Raw genomic sequence first — 25,151 nt, 5'->3', positions numbered from 1 at the left:
TACATTCTAAAAGGAAAAAAATACACCTCTTTTAAAATGGCATTTTTGTTTGGTGTTTTCTGTAAAGTACTGAAGAAATATTCTGTAGGGTGAGCTTTGGGTATAACTTAGCCCCATTAGTATTTAAAGAGAGGAAGAGGAAGGATTTCAAAGGCAGACAATGACGGACCATTGAGGGTCGGTAGGGTTTACAGGGAGATAAACACAATCTCATCAACTAAGGAGAGATGTGCTGCAGTAAAGAGGATGTGGGAAATAGTTTGTGGGATGCAAGCAAAGGAAGCAGGATATCTTAGACATTGAGTGGAGCCAGAAAGATCATGCGGCCTTTTCCCAAGTACATGGCCACCAATTAGAAGTGGTTGGTGATAAAACAGAAGGCTAAAAAAGAAAGGTAACCTTACGCACCTGACAATTAGATAAAGGATCAAAATCAAAGGCAGGCCATAAATTCTTAAAAGACAAAATAATTTGGAAGCACAGAACTTAATGTTACCCACTATCATGATGGGCCAAGAACATTGCAGCTTCCTAAGTTAGAAAATGCCATATACCAAAAATTTAAATGGAACATGTTACTTTCATTCAATCTCCCCTCCCCTAGATAAATTTTCATTTTTATGGGGGTGGGAGAGAGGGGAATATGAGATATAGTTGAGAATGATAGCAGTATTAGTATTTTTGTTATGATAAACTTTGCATTTAAACTTGGTAAAAGCCCATTAGCTGCCGAGAGGGAATAAGGAATAAATTTCCAAGAATGTACAATTTTCTTTAGAGAAGTCTCAAAACTGTAAGATTAATTTACATGAAAGCTGTAGAGAAAGTAGTTGAAAAGTCCATTCATAAAACTTTTATTCCACTTACATGAACTTAATACACATGTTCTTAACAATTATGCTTGGATTGTTCATGAAATTTCTTAAGACATTAAACAAAGCTAGCCATCATCTCAAGTTATTTCCCCATTTAACTATTTTTACAGCACATGCATGTTAGGCAAGTATCAAAAGAAAAAAAAAATCACAAAAGCAAAAAAAAAAAAAAAAAAAAAAAAAAACCTAAAAAAAGTTAAATAAATGGGTTTTGTTTAACTGCGATGCTTGATATACATAAATTAATGAATACCAAGCAATTCATTTTTACTGCATCTTTACTTTTACATTTGTTCTTAGGTTGCCTAAAACATTTAAATACAAATAAAATGTGTAGCAAAAATAATGAAAGCAAACAGCAGGTAACTTTACAAATAATGGAATGTGAACCGTTTCTGCCCTTATCCAGAGTAAATTGGGTCACAACTTTGTCTAAAGGAGCACTTCTGGAGCTGTAGTCAAAGGTGTACTCACAGAGGTTGACTAGGTCCCCAGAAACACATGATTTACACATGTAGGATCCATGGGATATCTGTTTCTACCACACCCTTGTAACTGCTCCAGACCCTAAAGTACCCACAATAACTACACCCGTGACTGGAACCACTGATCCCTTTTATTCCCCACCAGGACAAACCAATATGTAGGCAGTTTTCTTTGCTTAGACATGGAAGCAGTTTTAACACTGGCCCTTGTGAAGCCACAATGTACCTAACGTACTATGCCAAACATTTATAACTTGTATAAAAATTCCACATCCCCATATTGGCCACCTCAAGATGAAAACAGTAACTCCCTAAATGTTAACTGGCTCTACTCCTCTAATATTAAACATAAAAACCACATGGGAAATATAGAAATTCAAATAGAAGTAACATAAACCTGTCATAAATCGTAAACAAAAAACTATTTGTGGGACAGCATGGATGACAAATGGTCTACTGTGTAAATTTTAGAATGAGGCAGACAAAAGTTGGAAGGCCGGTTAATTTTCCCCTCCTTCTCCTGCTTCAGTTTCATCTCCTTGGGTATCTGATGTCCACAACTATTAAAAAGAAAAAAAAGTTTTTTCAGTATGTTTCAGTATGGAAAAAAGAAAAAACTTTCACATGTATGTGAAGGCCCATGAATTTCAGCATGTAACCATGTGTAGCTGAAAAGTATTAGTAAAAAGCTCCATTGAAGGCAACTCCAAAACACAAAATACTTCAATATAAATAACTTCTCTCCACAATCAAAATATCATAAACATGGTACAGAGTACACAGCGCAGTTGTCTTCAAATAACAAAGGCAAATATAGAAACATCTGGTTATTCACAGAAGAGAAACCAAAAGAAATCATAAAGTAATATGAAATGTAAGGCTGACCACTGTCCCTTTGTAGAGGTTTTTTTTTTTTTTTTTGGTGGTACTGGGGGTGGAACCCAGGAGCTTTTCTACCTCCAGACCTATTTTATATTTTATTTGGAAACAGGGTCTTACTAAGTTGCTGAGAGCCTCACTAAGAATCTGAGGCTGGCTTTGAACCTGTGCGATCCTCCTGTCTCATCTTCCCAAGTGCTGCTGGGATTACAAACGTGTGCCACCCCGCCTGTCTCCCTGTAGAGCTTTGACTCCCACACCAAAGAAAAACCTACACTACATGAAAGTCAAGTCAGCATCTACTTTTTGAACTGCAAATTTAGTCTTTCTGACATTTTTAGCTTAGAAAAACACAAATCTTTATTTGTGTGTCTGACTCAAAATGAATACCAAACAAAGAATATGGTAAGAAGCAAATAGTCTAAACAGGTAAAAATGAAATGTGTGGTGGGATTTGAGTCTGTTAATATTAATTCATTAATGACAGTCTTTCAACATAATTATTTCAACTGCTTCAATGTTAAAATTTGTAAAAGTCTTAACCACTCCACGGTGTTTTTCAAAATAGGATGATTTTAAAATTTAGATTTAACACTGAAAAATTTGGCCTGGAAAGTAGATTACTTTGAATGTCATAAAGCAAGCCAAATGACCTTTTATGTAGCCCATGCTCCTGTTTTATACTAACAAGGAGTTTTGCAAGACAAGATGAAATTCTCTTAAGATCTCTTTTAGTATTTTGTATATAAACATTAAAAACATTTCTTTACTTCTAGAATATATCAGTAGATGCTAATAAGGCTCAGAGAAGACTTATGGTAAATGGTTAAGAAATCAGAACAGGAGCCCTGGCTTTCTTATTCAGATGTTACACTATACTCTAATACTATTTAGATATCTAAATTCACCAGGATGTATATGTCAGATCAAAAAGTGATAAAAAGCCGGGCGTGGTGGCACACGCTTGTAATCCCCGCTTGGGAGGCGGAGACAGGAGGATCGCGCAGGTTCGAAGTCCGCCGTGCTGGCATAAGAGACCCTGTTTCCAAATAAAAATATAAAATAGGTCTGTCTGGGAGTGTAGCCCGGAGGTAGAGGGATTCCATCCCCAGTACCACAAAAAAAAAAAAAAAAAAAAAAAGTGATAAAAAGCACAAGACAATAACTCTCAGGTTCCACCTTTAAAAATGTCATCTTTCCAGTTCAAACTGGAAATGAGTGTTTTTAAAATTAATTAACAATCTAATTTCTTTTGACATAGAAATTCCTTCAATTCAGCCTGGGTCTCTCACTGTAATGCTAAAAACTGAATCCAGAGTCTTGAATATGCTAGGGAAGCACTACCGCTGAGCTACGTTCCTAGCCTTTTGGAGTTTTATTTTGTGACAGGGTTTAAGCGGCCAAGGCTGGCCTCAAACTTGGGATCCTCTTGCCTCAGTCTCCTGAGTGACTGGAATTACCAGTGTGCACCACTATACCTGGCTGATTTCTTGACTAAAATTAAAATATTCCAAGTTTGTAGACAGATCCAAATGGTACTTAGTAAACTGTCTTTATAGCTATTTAATGGACAGACTGTAATAAAATTGGAAGTGAAATGTATAAAAAACTGACATAACCATCCGTAAGAGAAATGCACTAAAGCTAACAAACCCAGCAACATTAGCCTATAATCTCTAATTTCTGCCTCTTTACTGGACACACAGATGTTTTGAGAATTTTTTCCCCTCAAGCCTTGTCAAGACTTTAAACTCAGTATTTATCTGAAGGAGAAAAATAGGAAAACCTAGGGAACCAATGAGCTATACGAACCAATAACAATCTGGAGAGTCATTTGGATCACAATTCACATAACTTAAAGAGACCACTAAAATTTTATTTAGATTATTATTAAGGAATTAATGTTCTTTTTTTGTGGTACTGGGGATTGAACCCAGGGGCATTCTACCTCCAAAGCTATACCCCCAGCCTTATTTTTCATTCTTTATTTTGAAACAGGGTCTCACTAAGTTGTTGAGGCCACACTAAGTAGCTGAGGCTGGCCACAAACCTGCAATCCTCCTATCTCAGCCTCCCAAGTAATGGGATTACAAGCATGAGCCACCACACTCGGCTTTAATGGTCATTTTTTCATGTGATGTTATTGAGGTTCTGGAGTTGGACTATCAAGACCTTTCATAGTAAGTCCCCCCCCCCCCCAAATAAGAGACCAAGCAAAATAAGATTTCCATTTTGGATTCTACAGAGTATCTGGAATTTTCTGACATTATTAGTTAAGAAACCATTTTAATGGGCAATAATACCATAAACGAAGACATTCTCAGTTTACTTTTAAAATAGTACATTCTTCTGTAGACTAAAATGAAAATACTCAGTATTTGGAATGGAAAACAGCTTTGTCATTAAAATTCTATAAAACCATGGATCACAAAATACTTTGAGAATGGAATTTTCACAGCATACTTGTAACTAATGTGTTTTTAGTAGTTGGGTCTTTCTGTATGGTGGTTTTCTTCATATGGCTTTAACAGTAGACAGGATGTTATATTTAAAAGAACCAAAAATAAGCTAGGCCTAGTAACTCACACTTGTAATCTCATCATTTGGGAGGCTGAGACAGGAGGACTGCAGTTCGCAGCCAGCCTCAGCAGTTAGAGGGGCCCTTCACAACTCAGTGAGACCCTGTTTCAAAATAAAGAATAAAAAAACAGGGCTGGGGGTGTAGCTCAGAGGTAGAATGCCTCTGGGTTTTCTCTTCAGTACGGAAAAGAAAGAAAGAAAGAAACTCCTTGAAGTAAAACAACAATCCTTACAACCATATTAATCAGTAATGATGTTATTATGTACTTACTGTCAAGTTGTCTCTCAGTAATTGCATTATTAGCGTGCTGTCTTTGTATGACTCTTCACTTAATGTATCAAGTTCAGCAATGGCTTCATCAAAAGCCTGTAATTTGAAAAAAGTAAATGTAAGTGATCAAGTAATTAAAGTTGCTAAATTTCCACGAACAGGTAAAATACATACTGTCTTTGCAAGAGAGCAGGCTTTCTCCGGGGAGTTCAGAATCTCATAATAGAACACAGAGAAGTTAAGGGCCAAGCCCAATCTGATAGGATGTGTTGGTTGCATTTCCTTTTTGCTGATTTCAAAAGCTTCTTGGTATGCTTGTTGTGACTGATCCACAATCCCTGGAAAATACACACACCAAAACGTTATTGATAAAGTAGTCCTGTACTTCATCTTTACTTCTCAAACCAAGCCTTTCATTTCATGTCCTGTGTGTCATCTGAAAATATGGCTGTGAGCCGAACATGGTGGGACATGCTTATTATAATCCCAGCATTTGGGAGGCTGAGACTGGAGGATTGCAGTTCGCAGACAGCCTCAGCCACTTAGTGAGGCCCTGTTTCAAAATAATAAAAAATAGGGCAGGAGTTGTAGCTCCCTGGGGGTTCCATCCCCAGACTCACACACACAAGAAAATTTAAAAAGACTAAAAAATAGGACTGGGGTTATAGCTTAGAGGCAGAATGCCCCTGGGTGCCATCCCCAGTACTGAAAAAAAAAAAAAAAAAAAAAAAAAAAAACAAAACAAAACCTTAATAAGACTAATAAAACAAATAAGAAATAGGCTACTCCTAGATCACAATAGCCACGTTAATACCAAAGCAAAAAAAGTTTATAATCATTGTTATATTTCTAATAATTAGTTTGCAATGCTCATCAGTTATCTGTAGCCACTTCTGAGAAAGCATTAATTATATATAAAACTGACTTTTCTGAAAGCACACATTATAGAATACCAACATTAGGAGACAGACATATATCCTAAGGACTCAAATCATCACTATTTTATCCAAGTTTAGCCAACAGATGTAAAACAAAAATAAAAAAGCATACCTTTCTTGTCATCACCAGCAGCAACCTCAGCCAAGTAACGGTAGTAGTCCCCTTTCATTTTCAAATAGAAGACTTTGCTCTCTGCTTGTGAAGCATTGGGGATCAAGAACTTTTCCAAAAGAGACTTATTAAGAAAAAAAACAAAACAAAAAAAAAAACAAAAAAAAAACATGTATTAAGAACAAAATATTTGCAAAACAAGGTAACATTTCTTAAACACATAGTACAGCCAAAGTAAAATTTTAGTATCTAGTCACTGTCATATAATTGAGAATGTAGACGGCTCATACCTGTAATCCCAGTACTTGGGTAGCTGAGACAGGAGGACCGCAGGCTCATGATCAGCCGTAATAACTGAGTGAGACTGAGCAATCTAGTGAGACCCTGCTTCAAACAAAAACTGAAAAGGGCTGGGGATGTATTTTGGAGCTAAAAAAAAAAAAAAAAGTAGGACACAACTGAATATAGGTCCCCAACAAAGTTCATCTTTTCACATTTTGGTATTAAGGATAGCTCTACATATATTTAATCTCATTAACCTACTAAGATATATATTAGAAATCACCACAGACAACTGATAAGGTTAAAATACCATAGTTTTGTTTGAAACTTAGTAATTTAAACTTATTGCCATCTTTTTTTGTGTGTATGGCACTGGAAATGGAACCCAGGGGCTTTCTACCTCTGGGCTACACTTCCACACCTATTTTAGATTTTATTTAGAAACAGGGTCTAAGTTGCTGAGAGCCTCACTAAGTAGCTGAGGCTGGCTTCAAACTTGTGCGATCCTCCTGTTTCAGCCTCCCAAGTGCTGGGATTACAAGCATGCACCACCATGCAAGGCTCAGTTTATCTCAATCTTAATATACTAAAATTTACTATCTACTACAGTTTTCAAAGCAAAAAATGCAGTCATTACACTGGGGGAGAAGCCTCAATAAACTAGTGAGTTTTTTTCTTTTTTCTCCTTTTGGGTTAAGGGAGAAAGGACTAATTCAGTAGCAGAATGTAATTCCAGTACTTGGGAGGCTGAGACAGGAGGATTGAAGGTTCATGATCAGCCTCAGCAATGTAGACCAAAGATAGAATGCCCATGTCCAGTCCCCAGTACCCCCCAACACATTAAACACACACACACACACACACACACACACACACACACACACACCCTTTCTGATTAGTATACACTAAGAATTAAGGTAAAGTTCACATTTTCATCTAGGCTGAACCTCAAATAATTCTTAAGAAAGAAAAAAAGGATCTAGTTTTGGTTTCTATTCTAGAAGGGAGTCACCCAGTAATTTATATCTACTTATATGAAAAATCATTAGAATAAGTTTAATTTTCCTGTACTAAAGATTGAGCCCAGGGACATTATATCCAAGGTATGCCCCCAGCTCTATTTTACTTTCAGCTCTATTTTACTTTTATTTTGAAACAGGGTGCCACTAGGTTGATGAGTCTCACTACTTGCTGAGGCTATCTACAACCATCCCTGGCTTTTAAAAAAATGCTTTAAGTAGTAAGTCTGTGTGAGTTTACTCACTATGCTCCAATGGTGGGCGGTCAAGTGAATAAACTTTAACACAGCTACTCACTCACTGTACATGACAAGAAGGCCATTAGGAGATAGAGTGAATCAATCACTTTAAAGAGAGAAAAATTTAAAGCTACATGAGAAAACTCCTTTTTGAAAGGTGTCGATAAATAGAAGAATTAATCATCTTTCTGAGTAGAATTTCTATATCTCTAAAAACATTGTATCTTCCACTGGGGAAATTCACACAAACAGGTCTCCTGAGAATTAATAAGCTAGCCTTCAAGTTGAACAATGAATTAGCCATATGTAACAACAACTTTAAAGCTACTGACCAGAATCCACAATTTAATGAGGGCTGAATAACAACAGTCAGGCTGCTTATTAAAATGCTAGCCCTAACAAGCTGAGGAACATATGACATACCTCTATCTTCTGATTACATAAAACTAAGAAGCGGTAAGATTTAAAAACCTGCTGATGCCAGGCGTGGTGGCACACGCTTGTAATCCCAGCATTTTGGAGGCTGAGATGAAAGGATCGTGGTTCAGGGACAGCCTCAGTTACTACTAGGTGAGGCCCCTTGGAACTCAGTGAAACCCTGTTTCAAAATAAAGAATAAAAAAATAGGGGTGGGGGTGTAGCTATATGCCCCTGGGTTCCATTCCAGTACCGCAAAAATAAATAATAAATAAATAAATAAATAAATATTTAAAAACCCTGCTGAGCCCAACACAATGACATACACTGATAACATCTCAGTAACTGGAAGGCTGAGAAAGGAGGATCACAGGTTCAAGACTCAGCAACTTAACTACACAATACACCCTCCTAAATTTTCTTCACCCACCTTTACTACAAGGCAAGCAATAAGAACTTTAAAAGGAGAGTGATGGTGGGCACAGAATTTTATACAAGAAGAGTATATTAAACATGACAGTTAAACAAGTAAGAGCTAAGGCTGCATACTGCCCAAGTTCAAATTCCAGTTCCATTCTTACTACTGCTGTTTCACCCTGACCGAATTCTGCAATCTCCTTGGGCTGCAGGGTTCTCATCTGTAAGGAGGAGAATATCACTAGGTAGACATAATATCCAGGGGATTATGGAAGAGGAATTAAATGAATTATATAGCACAAAAGCATTTAGAGAAGTCTACCATGTAAATAAGCAACAAAGAAGTGTTGCCTTCCTTAGGGAAGAAAGCAAAAATCTTATCTGAACTACTACTTCCCTTTAGGTACTATCCAAATTAAACAAATTACCTTAAGAAAAGATATATATTTCAGTAAATTAGAACCCCAAACTAGCTAACTCACTCAACCCAGAAATGACCTTGTCTTTTGGACTCCCCCTACCATGTGAACTAATTTCCTAATGTTTAAAAGATAGCACCTTTTTTTCTCCCAACTGTGAACTGATTTCTCTCTAAAAAAGGTATAGGTATACTTTCTATAAAGAACACTAATAAAAATAAAATCTTCATATTTATGGTTTCAGACTTTTTGGTTTTAAGACCCTTTATAATCATACAATAATACTGAAAACTATTAGAATCATGTGCCTCCCAATATGCTTCCACTGAGGATGACATAATATCACTTTAAGAAACTCCTGCCAAAAACAATCTGAATAGTAAGGAATCACAATACAAATACAAACCAAGGATCAATCTACAAAACAACTGGCAAGAACACTCTTGAAAGAAGGCCAAATGTAGAGTATCTTCAGGATGGAATTCTGGAACCATCCAGGAAACAGTAATAGAGTGTGTGTGTCTGGAACCATCCAAGCAGTAATAAAGTGTGTGTGTGTGTGTGTGTGTGTGTGTGTGTGTGTGTGTGTGTGTGTGTATGGGGCAACTACTGGAAATTAAACCCAGGGTCAACTATGTCTGAGCTGTATCCTCAGCCCTATTTTATTTTGAAACAGTCTTGCTAAATTGCTGAGCCTGGCCTCAAACCTCAGATCCTCCTGTCTTAACCTCCCATTTACTGGGATTACAAAAGCATGAGCCACTATGCCCAGCTGGCTGAGCTAATTTTGTGGTGCTATCATGAGAGAGACACTAGATATTAACATGCCTACTTTTTATACAAAGCACCCATGAAAACTACTCACTGGTGGTTAAAGAGGGAAACAAGAAAGGTCAAACATGATTTTCATTTAGGACCCCCAAACAAGTCTAAAACAGCCATTTTTAGTGAAATTAAAATAATCTTTGGTTACTAAAAAAAATTCCCTATCTGTCCTCAAACCATACCCCCAAAGCAGACTAAACACGTCTCAATAAGGTGGTACTATTTAAGGGACTAAAAACATTAATGCTGCTGGGCATGAGGGGGCAACGCTTGTAATCCCAGAGCTTAGGAGGCTGAGACAGGAGGATTGCAAAGGTTCGAAGCCAGCCTCAGCTACTTAGTGAGGCTCTCAGCAACCTAGTGAGACCCTTTTCAAAATAAAGTATAAAAAAATAGGTCTGGGAGTATATCCTGGAGGTAGAAGAAACCCCTGGGTTCCACCCCCAGTACCACCAAAAAAAAAAGGGCTATTTTGGATATTCTTCAACCCTAATTACATGATTCTACAAAATTCAACTCCCAATTTATTGTAATCAACTTAAAATCTCACAAAATACTTCACACAAATGTCATTTACTAGAAATAAAACATCCTTCTAAATTGGAAATAATTCCAATTCTCAAGAAAAATATACTTCAAATTTTGGTCTTGCACAATTCTTTCATGCACAGATATTTCCGAAACTTTTACTTTATCCCATAGAGGCACTGAACCTTTCATATCATTCCTAGATCTCCTAAAAAGTAGGCAAAGCCATTAATTTGTTATAATAATTTGGAAATTAGTCTCTTAGTACTCCCCCTTGTGGTTAGAGTGTCTTCCAACCAACCAATTAGTAAAGTGCTCCATCAAAAATGTCAATGACATCAGGTGATGCTAGAGCTAATTTTATTGATATATGCAGACAATTTGATGTTACTCTTACCTTTCCATGCAATGTTTGTCTTACCAGAGTAAGATTTTAAGTGTTCTATTACTCTACCAGATTAAAAGTTTAAGAGTTCAACTCTGTCCCTACCATTTTTTTTTTTTTTTTTTTTTTTTTTTGCAGTACTGGGAATAGAACCCAGGGACATTCTACTTCTGAGCTATACCCCCAGCCCTATTTTTTATTCTTTATTTTTGTAACAGGGTTTCACTAAGTTGCGGAGGGCTTCACTAAGCTGAGGCTGTCCACAAACCACAATCCTCCCGTCTAAGCCTCCCCAATGCTGGGATTACAAGTGTGCGCCACCACGCCCGGCTATCCCTTTCTATATATATATATATATATATTAGAAAGCGACAGAATTGCTTTAACTTTAATGACAGAAGACTGAGGCTGAAGAAAAAGATAATTTTTCGACCAGCCACTTCACTGAATGATTCTAGATTTTCTAACAATAGGTAACAAACCTTTACCATTTAACTTTTTAAAACCAACAAGAAAGCTGGGCATGGAAGTGCACACCTGATTATCAATTCCTGTACTTTGAAAGCTGAGACAGAAGGATCTAAGAAAGCCTCAGCAAGTAGTGAGACTCTTGTCAACCTAGACACCCTGTTTCCAAATAAATAAAATAAATCAGGCAAGGGGTATAGCTGGGAGGTGGAAAGCCCCCGGTTCAATACCGAGTACCATTCCACCAAAAAAAAAAAAAAAAAAAACAAACACCCAAGAAACTTGATATAAGTAGTGTTAGGAAATATCAGTGCCACTTTAAAATGCTGTAACTCATGTAAAACTTCTAATTTATGTCCCCAATTAAGACATCTTAAATGCTTGGACTGTTACATACTGTAATTTTTGGAAAAATTAACCAGGTGAAAGCTAACAAAAAGTGGGACTAAAAATGGAAAAACCAGGAAACTGCTTGTTTCTGGATCACAAAGGCTAGCAAAATAATCCCAGAAAGGAATTAATGCACAGGTGTGTATGTCTAGCCCCCCACCCCTTTTGCGGGTCTGGGGATGGAACCCAGGGGCATTCGACCTCCAAGCTACACCCCCTGCCTTATTATTTATTCTTTATTGTGAAACAGGGTCTCAATAAGTTACGAAGGACCTAAGTACCTGAGAATGTCTGTGAACCGCGATCCTCTGGTGTCAGCCTCCCAGACACTGGGATTACAAGCATGTGCCACTGTGCCCGGCTTGTGCAGCCCTTTTTGAGACAGAATCTTGGCTAAGAATATTGGCTTGCCTGCCAAGCCTGACCTAGTACTTTTAGTCTTCCTGCCTCAGCCTTCTGACTAGCTGAGAATACAGGTGTGTACTACTGTTCTAGCAAGAATTTTAAAAATGTTTTAAAACAAATCCCTAAAGTCCCAAAACAGTAAATAGTACCCCCCAAAATTAACTAAGCAGTAAGCAATACTAAAATTGAGGGTTTTCCTTTCTTCCTCCTCCAGTCCCTTTTACAAATGGCATAAACCTTGGTCAAAGTTTCTCATAAACTAAGGCCCTATCTTTCCCAGTTATTTATTCTGCAAAGCTTTTTGTTTCAAATGATTCATTTTTATAGTTTTTAAATTTGCACATCCACGTTGCAAATTATATATAAATTCCCTGGGGGGACATTAGACCCTTACAAAAAGGGCTGAGATAAGCTCTTCAATGTTCAACCACAATATGTAAAACTTTTGACTTTCACTCATATTCTATTATTTGTGTACATATTCTTTCAAGCAAGGGCTTTTTCCGAAATTGGGTTTAGAAAATTACACAAAGTCAATAAACTATGGCCACAGGCCATACCAAATGGTATTTTTTTAAATAAAAAAAGTTTCAGCTATAACCTGCAGAACTTGTGCTAAGTTATCACCTCCCTAAAATAAGGTAGTATAGAATTTCATTTTTAGAGATATCAGACAGAACACTTCCAGGTTTTATCCTTGTGATCCAATTAAAGAAACAGAGCCTGAAAATAATCTCTATCAGATGGGAAAACAAAGGAGAAACTGGAAGGAAAAACCATTACTCAACAAAAGAGCATGATGAGTTTCCAGCATTTCCCAGTGCCTAATTATTAGTCTTCAAATGTCAATCCCAAAAATTCTGCTTTAAATAACATGTTTTTGGTGGATTTTCATCAAGTGTCTCTGGGTTGAATGTTTCTTTTTTTTAACCATTTCAATTATTTTTGAAGAAAAGAGACGACAGTTTATGGAACTCGATAGCAAGGTCTTCCTTTTTAAAAAAAACATCTATACTGAATGAGAAATGTTAGCTCACTACTGGGTTCCTTGGGTAAATTCAGATTTCCTTTTTCTTTTTGGTACTGGGGTGGAACCCAGAGGCTTTCTACCTCCAGGCTATACTCACAGACCTACTTTATATTTGGAAATAGGATCGCACTAAGTTGCTGAGAGCCTAAGTAGCTGAGGCTGGCTTTGAACCTGTGTGATACTCCTGTCTCAGCCTCCCAAGCACAGGGATTACAAGTGTGCGCCACCACACCTGGCTAAATTCAGATTTTATTTTTTATTTATTTATTTTGGTGGTAATGGGGGTGAAACCAGGGGCTTTTCTACCTCTGAGATATACTCCCAGACCTATTTTATAGTTTATTTGGAAACAGGGTCTCACTAAGTTGCTGAGAGCCTAAGTAGCTGAGGCTGGCTTCAAACCTGTGTAATCCTCCTGTCTCAGCCTCCCAAGCGCGGGGATTACAAGCGTGTGCCACCACGCCCGGCTTAAATTCAGATTTTAAAACTCTCTAATCCCCAAACCTGTTTTCAAGTCAAGAATTATTCTCCACTAAAAAAAAAAAAAATTCTGACTTAATTTCTTTAATGATGCTTTAACTCATTAAACAAGTCAAATAAATTAAATGTCAATACAAAAGTTGGGTGCTCCCTAGAAATTAAATGTTGTGACACAGGAAATTACTAAATTGAGAACAAATTGAAAATGACCCCTTCACAAAAATGCACCCAGTAAAAATGGGAAATACTTAACTATGGTAACACAGCATCACATTCCTCCCAAGCCAAATTCACACTTGTGCCACCTAAAAATACATCCTATTTCTTCAGTGTACTTTACATATTCAATACCACAAATGCTGATGTTTCTGTTTTCAAGGAGAATCAAGGGATTTTCCTCTAAAGTTAAAAATGACTTAGAAATCATACTTAGAAATTTAGTTCTCAAGGTTGTAAAGATGAAAATTAGCAATGGCTTGTTTCAGGAACAGTGAAATGAGAGCTAAAGGCTTTGTGTTAGGGACTTTAGCAAAAAAAAGGAGCAAATAGAATGAAAGAGTTTTAGATTACAAAGAGAAATACATGCAACACAGACTCAGGAAAAGAACAGTAAAAGTAGCAAGTCTGAGTCAACCAGCAGAAGCAATGTAAGGATGTTTATAATTAGCTTTTATCCAGTAGAATGAGATCAAGTTCAACCAAGAGTGGCGGCACATTCCTGCAACCCCAGTATTTAGGAATCTAAGATAGGATGGAAGGTTTGAGGCCTGCTTCAGCAATTTAGCAAGATCTTGTACTTATTTATAAAGAAATAAATTTATGTAACTTAGTTGACATCAGAAAACCTGTAATTCGGACACTATAAACTTGTTAGTGTGTGAGAGAGAGTGTGTGTGTGTGTGTGAGTGTGTGTGAGTGAGTGTGTGTGTGTGTGTGTGTGTGACCAAGGACTAAACTCAGGGGCATTCGACTTTGGAGTGACACCTACAGCCCCTTTAAATTTTTATTTAAAACAAGGTCTTGTGCCGGGCGTGGTAGCGCACGCTTGTAATCCCCGCACTTGGGAGGCAGAGACAGGAGGATCGTGCAGGTTCGAAGCACTGGCTTAAGAGACCCTGTTTCCAAATAAAATATCTAAAAATAGGTCTGGGAGTGTAGCCCGGAGGTATAAGGGCTTCCAGGAACCCCAGTATCACCCAAAAAAAAAATAAATAAATAAATAAAAATCTAGCAGCTTACCAAAAATTAAAAAACAAGGTTTTGCTAGGCTGTTGAGCCTGGCTACAATTGCTGAGGCTGTCCTTAAACCTGCAATCCTCTTGTCTCCCATGTACTAGGATTATAGGCATGCCCCACTACACTTGGCTTCTCACATACTCTTTATTATAATGTGTAAAGGATTACCTATTTGAAAACTTATGATATAATTTGATACTGTAAAGGTTATAAAGGCAGAACTACTTCATGTGCCAGAATCATTCAACAGACTTGAAAACAGGAATTACATCCATGAAGAAAAAAATCCCATCTTTCACATGTTAAAAGATGCCCCAACCCAGACTTGGTGGCACATGCCTATAATCTCAGCACTTGGGAGAATGAGACAGGAGAATCATAGGTTCAAGGCCAGTTGCTGGGGGTTATAGCTCAGAGACAGAATACACCTGGGGTTCAAACCCCAGTACCAAAAAAAAGGCTACAGAGATCAAACCCAATCCTATAAATAATTTTACAGATGGCAATGAAAATCTTTATCAACTATGTGTGTGTTTTACTGGGGATGGAACCCTTCTACCTCCGGGCTACACTCCCAGATCTATTTTAATTTTTATTGGTAACAGGGTCTCTTAAGCCAGCAAGGCTGGCTTCAAACCTGTGTGAGCCTCCTGTCTCTGCCTCCCAAGTGGGGGGATTACAAACGTGCGCCACCATGCCCGGCAAGAAGCTATATTTAAAAAAAAAAAAAAAAAAACACTATTTTTTACATGTTTACCAACCTATCTTCTATGTAGCAAAATTTGGTGCCATATCCTTTGCTTGAAGTCCCCAATTCTTAGTTTATACCATTATAATAATACCTTCAAGATGGAATCTGTATCCATCTCTCCTAGTTTCAGCTACTGCAAAATTGCTGGGGAACAAAAAGCTTTTAAATGTTAAGACTACCACCACCTCCCTAATGTTGTTGTTCTTTTTTTTTTTTTTTGGTAGTAGTACTAGGGTTCCTGGAAACCCTTCTACCTCCGGCTACACTCCCAGACCTATTTTATATTTTATTTGGAAACAGGGTCTCTTAAGCCAGCGTGGCTGGCTTCGAACCAGCGCGATCCTCCCGTCTCTGCCTCCCAAGTGTGGGGATTACAAGCGTGTGCCACCACGCCCAGCTTCTCCCTAATATTCTGACAGAATGATCAAGAATATAACAACCCTTTGACAGAAACTTCACTTAATTTACTGAATTTACCAATTCTACTTAGTTGAACTGGTTTATGCTAGGTTCTTCATTCCTAGGGAAACACTGATGGTCACTTGGCTCAATGCTTGGGTCCAGCAGGTTTGGCAGCCACTCTCAGGAGTACCCTTCAGCTTCTAAAAGCAAGTACATGCCTACCAAGATTTCATTATACTGGTGATAATTCCTTAATGTTGTTATTCAATGAAATACAATTATAAGGCAGGCTCAGTGGAGCATGGCTATAATCCCAGTACATGGGAGGCTGGGATGGGAAGAGTACAAGTTTGAGGCTCACCCCAGCAACTTACCAAGAACCTGTTTTAAATACACACACACACACACACACACACACACACACACACACACACACACACACACACACACACACACACACAGGTCTGGGGAGCTGGGAGTGGTGGCCCATGCTTACAATCCCATTATTCGGGAGGCGGAGACCTGAGGATCGCAGTTTGCCGACAACCTCAGCTACATAGCAGGGTCCTTCTCAACTCAGTGAGACCCTGTTTCAAAAACTAAAAAGACTAAAAAACAGAGCTAGGGGTTTAGGTCGGACGTAGAATGCCCCTGGGTTCCATCCCCACAAACTGAACATATACATCTTCTTTTTTTTGGGGGGGGGGGGTACTGGAAATGCAACCCAGAGGTAAGCTATACCCCCAGCTCTATTTTATTTTTTGTGGAAACAGGGTCTTGCTAGGTTGATGAGTGTCTTACTACTTGATGAGGCTGTCTTTGAATCTGTGATCCTCCTGTCTCAGCCTCCCAAGTACTGGGATTAAAAGCATGTGCCACCAAGCTTGGCTGACACACCTGTTTTAAGGGCTTAAAGCCATAATGAACAGCTATTTGAACTATTATTCCATTAGGCAATCAGGAAGCTTCTAATGTATCATTTTAGGGAGACTACTTAGAATTTAATAATAAATTGGCTGTTCCTAAATGCTAAGAAATCATTCACTGTTACACTTGTAATCCTAGTACCTGGGAGGCTGAATTGGGAGGATCACAGGTTTGACTCCAGACATAGCAACTTAACAAGATTGTGTTCCAGTATTTAAAAAGCTAGGGGTACAGCTCAAAAATGAGTTCAATGCCCCTCTCAAAATATCTGACAACAAACCTCATTTAATTAAGCTATTACATTTCTAACATGGCTTATCCCCCCACCTTTCTAATTCAAATATATAAGCAAGGGCTAAAAATAGTTTCTTTTTAAAAAAGATTAAAAGAACTGAATCATTCTGGGTGAAGTGACACAGGCCTCTTAATCTCAGTACTTGGTAGGCTGAGATAGGAGAAAAGCAGGTTCAAGGCCAGCACAGTAACTTATTAGCAAGACCCTGTTATTGCTTTCTGGTAAAAGGGTAAGTATAACCTGTTGTTTTTGATAAAATTATGGCTAGTCTCAGCCAGGCGTGGTAGTGCACGCTTGTAATCCCAGCATTTGGGAGGCTGAGACAGGAGGATTGCACAAGTTCGAAGTCAGCCTCAGCTACTTAGTGAGGCCCTGTTTCAAAGTAAAGAATAAAAAAAATAGGGCTGGGGTGTTGCTCGGAGGTAGAATGCCCCTGAGTTCCATCCCTAAGTACTGAAGAAAAAAAAAAAAAATTATGGTTATTCTCCTTCACACCAAATAAAAGAATGCCTACCTTTCTGTAATCTTCATCATTTCCATTTCATATACTTCAGACAACCTAACTGTACAAAAGAACTCAGAGTGTCAACCCTGAACACGAAAAAAAAACTGCTGAAATTTACTACCTAAAAGACATTGTCCAACTTATTACATCCTGGAAGGCACTATAGGAATCTATGCCACCTAGGTTCTTTATACTTTAAAACAAACTAGAATCCACATGACAAGAACATGTAAACATATTATAAAGTAGTAAAGATGGGTATATACTACAGAATTCTTTTGAGAAGCCAATTCAGACTAGGCAGTACCCAAAAGCTGCCTGGCTTTCTATCTTGTTCCTGTCCTGCTTAGTAACAGTTCTGTGGGCTGGAGATAAAATCAGTGCCCAGCAACCAAACCTTAAAACTAAAATGTAGAGCAGCATAATAAAATGTAATTCAGTCAAGTTAACTGAATCACCATTACAATAGTTCGTTACTCAACTGTTGCTGCCAACTGTTGCAAGCATCAGACACACAATTTTACTGCTTCCTCTCCTAGATTTCTATAAGGAAGCCATTCTTGCCAATACCAGAGGATTTCAAATTTGAAGTGAACCATTTGAAAACCCAATGGATGGCACGGACCCTCTGCGCCAGAAATGTATCTCTCTCTGTATCTCTCCCCCTCTCCCTTCCTCTCTCTCTATTGGTGGTACTGGGGGGTGGAACCCAGAAGCTTTCTACCTCCGGGCTATATTCCCAGACCTATTTTATACTTTATTTGGAAACAGGGTCTCACTAAGTTGCTGGGAGCCTCACTAAGTAGCTGAGGCTGGCTTTAAACCTGTGCGATCCTCCTGTCTCAGCCTCCCAAGCGCGCGGATTACAAGTGTGTGCTACCACGCCCAGCTCATCTCTATCTCTAACACAGAACCAAAAAGCTGAGACAATCCAGAAGGTAAGCAAGGTGTTTTACCTGGTTTGCCTTCTTCACAACAATGCTATGGTGTTGGTATTATTCCTACTTAACTAAACAGTTTTCTCAGTGGGACTGAACGATTCCCACAGTATAAAACTCTAGGGTTTTTCTTCTATTTTTGGATGCTGGGGACTGAACTTAGGGACATTCTACCTCTGAGCTATACCCCAACCTTTCCTATTTTTATAACAGAAACGGGGTCTAGATAAGTTGCTGAGGATCTCACCAACAGCCAAGACTGGCCTCTGAACCTGTGATCCTCCTGTCTTAGCCTCCCAAGAACTGCAAGTACACGAATATGCCACCACGCCCAGCTACTTGCTATCTTTCAGACTTATGCAGAAGTACTGTTACAGTCTTGAATCTCTCTCAACTACCAGGTGCTTGGTCTAAGCACCTGGCAGGAAACGCAGATTGCTTTAGTTGACATACTATGTCAACTAAATTTCAGGTTGATGATGTAAGAAAGAAAAGAGCTTAAAGTTATTTTGTATGAGGAAAGTCCATGTTGTAAAGAAAATTCCAGTGACCATTTCCTACAGAAATGCTTGGTCCCTCTTTTTGTCTGTTTCTCTAGGGTAGAGGGAGACTGAGTACTGAACCTGGGGCAATCTTCCTCTGAGCTACACCTCAGCTCTTTTATTTTTATTCTGAAACACGGTCTCACAAAAGTTCTGAGGCTGGTCTCAAACTTGTGATCCTCCTGTCTCAGCCTCTCAAGTACTAGGGTTACAGGTGCCCATCACTGTGAAAAGCTTTGCTTCTTACACAGCATAAATGAAACATCTGATAAATGCACATAACCAGAAAGGGTTACTAAAGAGAGCCCCAGAAAAACAGAATTCCAGCAATTCGGCTACTTTTCTCAGGAAAAGACGGTATTTTCTCAACGATGATAAAGGAGCTCAATATAATACAGTCTGGTTCATCACTAATGCTAACAGCAAAAGGATTACCTTACCTGGTTGTTTTTCTCCTATTAAAAAAAAATTAAAGTGCAACCTTTTAATAATCAAATATAGAATCCGGGAGTGGTGGCGCACGCTTGTAATCCCAGCATTTGGGAGGCTGAGACCAGAGAAACGTGGTTGGTGGACAGCCTCAGCTACTTAGTGAGACCCTCTGCAACTTAGTGTGACCCTGTTTCAAAATAAAGAATAAAAAATAGGGCAGGGGGTGTAGCTCAGAGGTCAAATACCCCTGGGTTCCATCTCCAGACCCGCAAAAAAAAAAAATATATATATATATAGAGAGAGAGAGAGAGAGATATATAGATTTAAGAAAATATTTTTCTAGAAGAAATAGCAGCTCTGCTACATTTTACTAGAAAGAGGAAAAGGAATTCTTTTGCAAGATGCTTCCAAGTCAACATGACCTCTCTGAAAAACAAGGTAAGGAAGCTGACACGTAAAGAATAAGGTCAGCCAGGTGTGGTGGTGCACACTTGTAATCTCAGCATTTGGGAGGCTGAGATAGGAGGATGGTGGTGGTTCAAGGACAGCCTCAGCTACTACTTAGTGAGGCCCTTTGGAACTCACTGAGACTCTGTTTCAAAATGAAGAATAAAAAATAGGGCTGGGGCCAGGCGTGGTGGTGCACGCTTGTAATTCCTGCATTTGGGAGGCTGAGACAGGAGGGTTGCATAGGCTTGAAGCCAGCCTCAGCTACTTAGTGAGACCCTGTTTCCAAATAAAACATAAAATACGTCTGGGCATATACCCCGGAGGTAGAATGCCTCTGGGTTCCACCCCCAGTACCACAAAGAAAAAAGAATAAGGTCACCTCTAAATACTCAATTTCTCAATTTTCTTAAGTTCAAACAAAAAAGACCTTGGAAAGCATTGGGTTATCCTCTTTCCCAAAAGAAGCCCTTCTGTAAACCTAACAGATACCTGAGCATCTACTATGTCATAACCCATGAAAAGACCACTGAGAAACAAGTCTGGAAACAAGAGCTTGTTTAGAACTCTCTGTTATTTCTATGGTAAAGGAATTAAAACTTTCAAAGCAGATGATGTTTCATTTAGACTGAGAAGCCAGTACTAACCTGAGCAAGGTAAACTTGGGTAGTGTCAAGTATTGACCTCCTTAATAATCTTAAGAGAAGCTACATATAATCATTCACATCTACAGCTTCTTATGCAGTATTTTTTTTGGGGGGGGGAATAAGGAAGCCAAAGGGAGGCAAAGTTAAAATTGCTATTGTCTTTTCCTAGAAATATCCTCATAAGAAGAGCTTGTTTATACTTTGTGGAAAACATGCCAACACCTACCTGGAGCTGTAAACAAGCTTGTCAACAGAAGGTAAATGTTAATAAACCAGTCCTTTTTACTCCTAAAATTGACTTTTGTCTTAAAGGAAACTATAATTTACAATATACCCTTTGAAATTAAGATAAAAATACTTGGGGGAAAACCAAACTGTACAAAACTTATTAACACAGAAAATGCTAGTAAGTTAAAGAAAAAAAAAAACTCAAAAATTTTTTATTATAGAAAAAATATGACATTTTCAAAAAAATTCCTAATTGCCTTAGCAAATAATAGAACAGGCATGTCATTTAGCCTCAATAAAGGCTTTTTACATCTTAGAAACAAATGATAGTAACCACAATAAAGACTTCAAATAAGCAAATATTAATGTGTGTGTATGCACACACACGCCCTTAGATGCCACACACACGCCCTTAGATGCCACGTAAGACTCTGGTTGTGAGGTCACTTTAATTAGGACAAAAAATAAAATCACTATTCTTTAAAAATGCCATTTGAAAAAAAAATACCATTTGGGAATTGAAAGTTTTCCATTAGTAAAGCCTAGTGTTAAATCCTAATATCACAACTTTAACAAAACTCAAAAACCCACAACCACATCAGAAATAATCCAATATTGCTTATTTACAGCAAGTCTTCCATGAATATGACTCAAATAGGAATACTGCACCCAGATTTTCATACTGCATCCCAGATTTAGTAACCTGTCTAGAGAAATTAGGATACTGCCCCTGCCTCTGTGCATCAGAGCCCTGCCATATTGAGAGCCAATTATTGAAGTCCTATAATGGTAATCATTTAGTAAAATCACTTTATCCCAGAACAGAGGTGCACACCTGTAATCTCAGTACTTGGGAGGATCACAGGATCAAATCCACTTTTGTGGATCCTCAGCAACTTAGGGAGACTATGTTTCAAAATAAAAAATTAAAAGGACTGGAGATAACACTTTTAAGTATAACTCCCAAAACTCCTGGTTCATTAAAAATAAAAGTATTCATGTGTATAAAATGTTGTGTGTTAATTGGCTGGATCCTCTACTAGATTATCCCTCAATTTTTCTGGATCAGAAAGCCAATTTGTAAGAAAACACCAAAATTAACCAAAACATAACATTTAATTCTTTTAAGTTTTTAGAGAAGCACAGTATGTACTAAATTCTTAAAGTACTTCCCGAATCTAGAAAATCAAGTTTGAGTTAATCATAACCTTGGATGTCAGTGTTCAAAGTTGACTTCCAACACTTAAATGCAGGAAGAGGAAGAAGCAACTGTGAAGTCGTTCACTTCTGATGGCTGACCGGTCACATTAACATTATGGCAGCTAATCCAGATAAGGGCACTAGTCTACAATGACAACGAGTCTTATTACATCCTTTACATGAAACAAGTAAAATACCCATATCCATATATATATACGTACACACACACAATTAAGACAATTAGCTCTAGAACTAGATATTCTAACTATAACTGAAACGGTAATAATTCAGTTTACCTTTTTAACCAGCATGTAAGTTATATATGCTCAACTGTTTGATAATAATCATTGCATTTATTTTGTACAAATTATCCACAATTGTTTCAACAGCTTTGAAGTAATGATACCATAAAGACTCCTAAATTTAGAACACTTGACTAGAAAAGAAAAATCAAAGGAAGAAAAAGTTGTAACATAACTGATACTCATAGAAAGCCTGAATTATAATGAAGCTAGACTGAATGATTCTCACCAGTACATCATTGCAGATATCTCTTAGCTCCGTCTCAATTTTCTCTCTGTATTCTCGAGCCATCTGCTGCTTTTTCTCAGCACCTTCCGTCTTTTGCTCAATACTTGAGACGACCCTCCAAGATGACCTACGGGCTCCTACAACATTTTTATAAGCAACTGAGAGAAGATTCCTCTCCTCATTAGACAATTCAGCTCCTTGCTCAGTTACAGACTTCATGCAGGCTGCCATGTCATCGTATCGCTCAGCCTGCTCGGCCAGTTTGGCCTTCTGCACCAGCTCATTTTTATCCATGACTGGATATTCTGCAGGGGAAAAAACAAAGAATATTTAGAAAACTTTCCCATTAAATTATACAGACTCATAAAATTATTCTGCAGGGGGGAAAAACAAAGAATATTTAGAAAAATTTCCCATTATACAGACTCATAAAAATTGCATCTGTGGTTAATAAGCCATAGTAACACCTCATACTTAGTTGCCTGTGAAACATCCTCCACATGAAGAATTAAGATGTAACCTCATAAAAGGACTACCAGAGCAAACCACTTCTCATTTGGCCAAAATCTCAATTCTTTCTTTCTTTCTTTTTTTTTTTTGGTGGCACTGGGGATGGAACCCAGGGGACTTTTACCTCCAGGTTACTCTCCCAGACCTATTTTATATTTTATTTGGAAACAGGGTCTCTTAAACCAGCTGAGGCTGGCTTCAAACCTGCGCGAGCCTCCCAAGTGCGGGGATTACAAGCGTGCGCCACCACGCCCGGCTCAACTTCTAATATCACACTATGTGATCAACCTAAGCTGCTTTTCTTCCTTCACTAAAAGCAATGGCTGCAAAGAATGTTAAAATTTCTTATTTTACTTCCAGAATCTTGAGTCATGTCAGTTTGATGTAATTTACATCCTTTAACTTTCATCATACTTATTCTTGTTAGGAGAGATTAGTTTGTACTATACATACCACCTTAGATCCACTAGATATCTGAAAATTTGCTAGCTAATTAAACAGCATGACAATTTTCTTGGAAAACAATGAAATTGATTCTTAGATACTTTAAATATCAAATAATCAAGAATCAATAGCTAAACCTAAGGCTTCATCTATCTGTACCTTGTTATATGCATACATACTTAAAAAAAAATCTGAGTCCTGAAACCTCAATTCTTAGCTATATGTAAAGCACTAAAGTATCTCACATTGGAAGCCACCAATACAGTCAGTTCCTACAAAGAATCAATGCATTTTGTTCCTAAAAGTCACAATTTGAGTATGTTATCACGCACTCTGCCCTTTCCCATGGCTTCCCACCTAATTATTTTCCTCATGTTAAAGTTCTCTAGATTTCAGTTTACCTCTGCTGTATTTTTCTTGAAAGATATCCTACTGAAACAGAAAAATACTAAACTCTATAGTGATCCCACAGAATTAAGGAGTTTTAAGAAATACATACAGCCTGAAATGCACTATTAAAGAATGAACAGAAGAAACATTGCCACCCACAAAGGGAACTGAATCCCCTTTTATCTTCCCAGAAAAATCCAAGAACACTTTTTTTTTTTTTAACCAAATGAGTAGTTACCATTATTTAAACAAGTAATCACCTAGGTCAAATGAGCCCTGTACTGACTCAATGTGTAAACTATTAAATTTGAGATTTCCCCCTAGTTCTCGAAATGATTCATTTTCCTCCTAGGAACCCAGAGTCGTTCTCCAGTTAATGTTGCTAATTTAGAACGATTTAAAACCAGTACAAAGGTTTCCCTCCCAACCCCTACAGCACAAGGGGAAGTGGATTAGGTTTCTCATACAAGAACTAGGGCTCCAAGGCCTCGCTTCAACACTGCGGAGAAGACTCGCCGCACCCACTTAACCCTCGACTGACTTAGGACGTCGGGAGGGCGAAGCGACAGCGCCCAGCCCGTGACTTTTAAGTGCAAATCCTTCCGTCCGCGCTCTCCGCAACCACCTCCCCTCCTTGGCTCCGCCCAGGCTAGTGCCTCCGCACAAGTCCCCGGCTCTCTTTGTCATGGCGGATCTGTGTCAAGGAGCCCAACCTACTGCTGAGTGTTAATTCCCCCACACACACCAGAGCCGGAGGGAGGAGCAGCCCGCGCCCCCGCCCTGGTCCGTGGGGGGGGGGGCGCCCGCTCGACCGGGGGCAGCGCCGCGCCGCCGCCCGCAGAAGCGGAACCGCGACCGGCCGCCGGGGACACACCCCGCTCCCCGCCGCGCCCTCCCCGCGCCCGGGCCGCGCGGGCCACAGCTGCGGCAGGTGGGGGAGGGGGCGGGAGCCACACCCAGCGCGGCGCGGCGCCTCCGCCGGGCGGCCCGGCTCCCCGCCGCCGAGCCCGGCGCTCGGCCCCACCTGGGCGCGGGTCCGACCCGCGCCGCCCGCGCCCCTCCCCGGCAGGACGGCCGCCCCTCCCCCCGGGGAATCCAAGTCCTTCCTCCCCTGCGGAACCGGGGCCTCGGCGCCGCCCGCGGCCACCTGGCCGCCCCCGGCGGGGAGGGGGCCTCACCTGCGCCCCCGCGGCCCGGGAGGCGGGGGAGGCGAGGGCGGGCGCCGCGGCGGGCGACGGCGGCTCGGCCTCGGCGCCCGGGGAGCCCGCGCGTGGGCGCCTCT

At 39.2% G+C, this 25,151-nt stretch overlaps 1 protein-coding gene across 1 annotated transcript; it reads right to left on the bottom strand.

Moving 5' to 3' along the window:
- Positions 1 to 1,860: 1,860 nt before the first annotated feature.
- On the bottom strand, positions 1,861 to 22,828 carry YWHAZ (tyrosine 3-monooxygenase/tryptophan 5-monooxygenase activation protein zeta; the record flags this gene model as incomplete). Its single annotated transcript, XM_080694376.1, has 5 exons — positions 22,526 to 22,828; positions 6,141 to 6,264; positions 5,265 to 5,428; positions 5,091 to 5,186; positions 1,861 to 1,920 (listed from the first exon to the last, which is right to left on the bottom strand). The coding sequence occupies exons 1-5, from the start codon at positions 22,817 to 22,819 to the stop codon at positions 1,861 to 1,863; spliced, it is 738 nt and encodes a 245-aa protein (XP_080550502.1). The 5' UTR covers positions 22,820 to 22,828.
- Positions 22,829 to 25,151: the final 2,323 nt, after the last annotated feature.

Source organism: Muscardinus avellanarius (genome assembly GCF_963383645.1).
Source record: "Muscardinus avellanarius genome assembly, chromosome: 4".
Lineage (NCBI taxonomy): Eukaryota > Metazoa > Chordata > Mammalia > Rodentia > Gliridae > Muscardinus > Muscardinus avellanarius.
The sequence above is the reverse complement of the archived record's forward strand: the minus strand, read 5'-3'. Positions and strand labels throughout refer to the sequence as shown.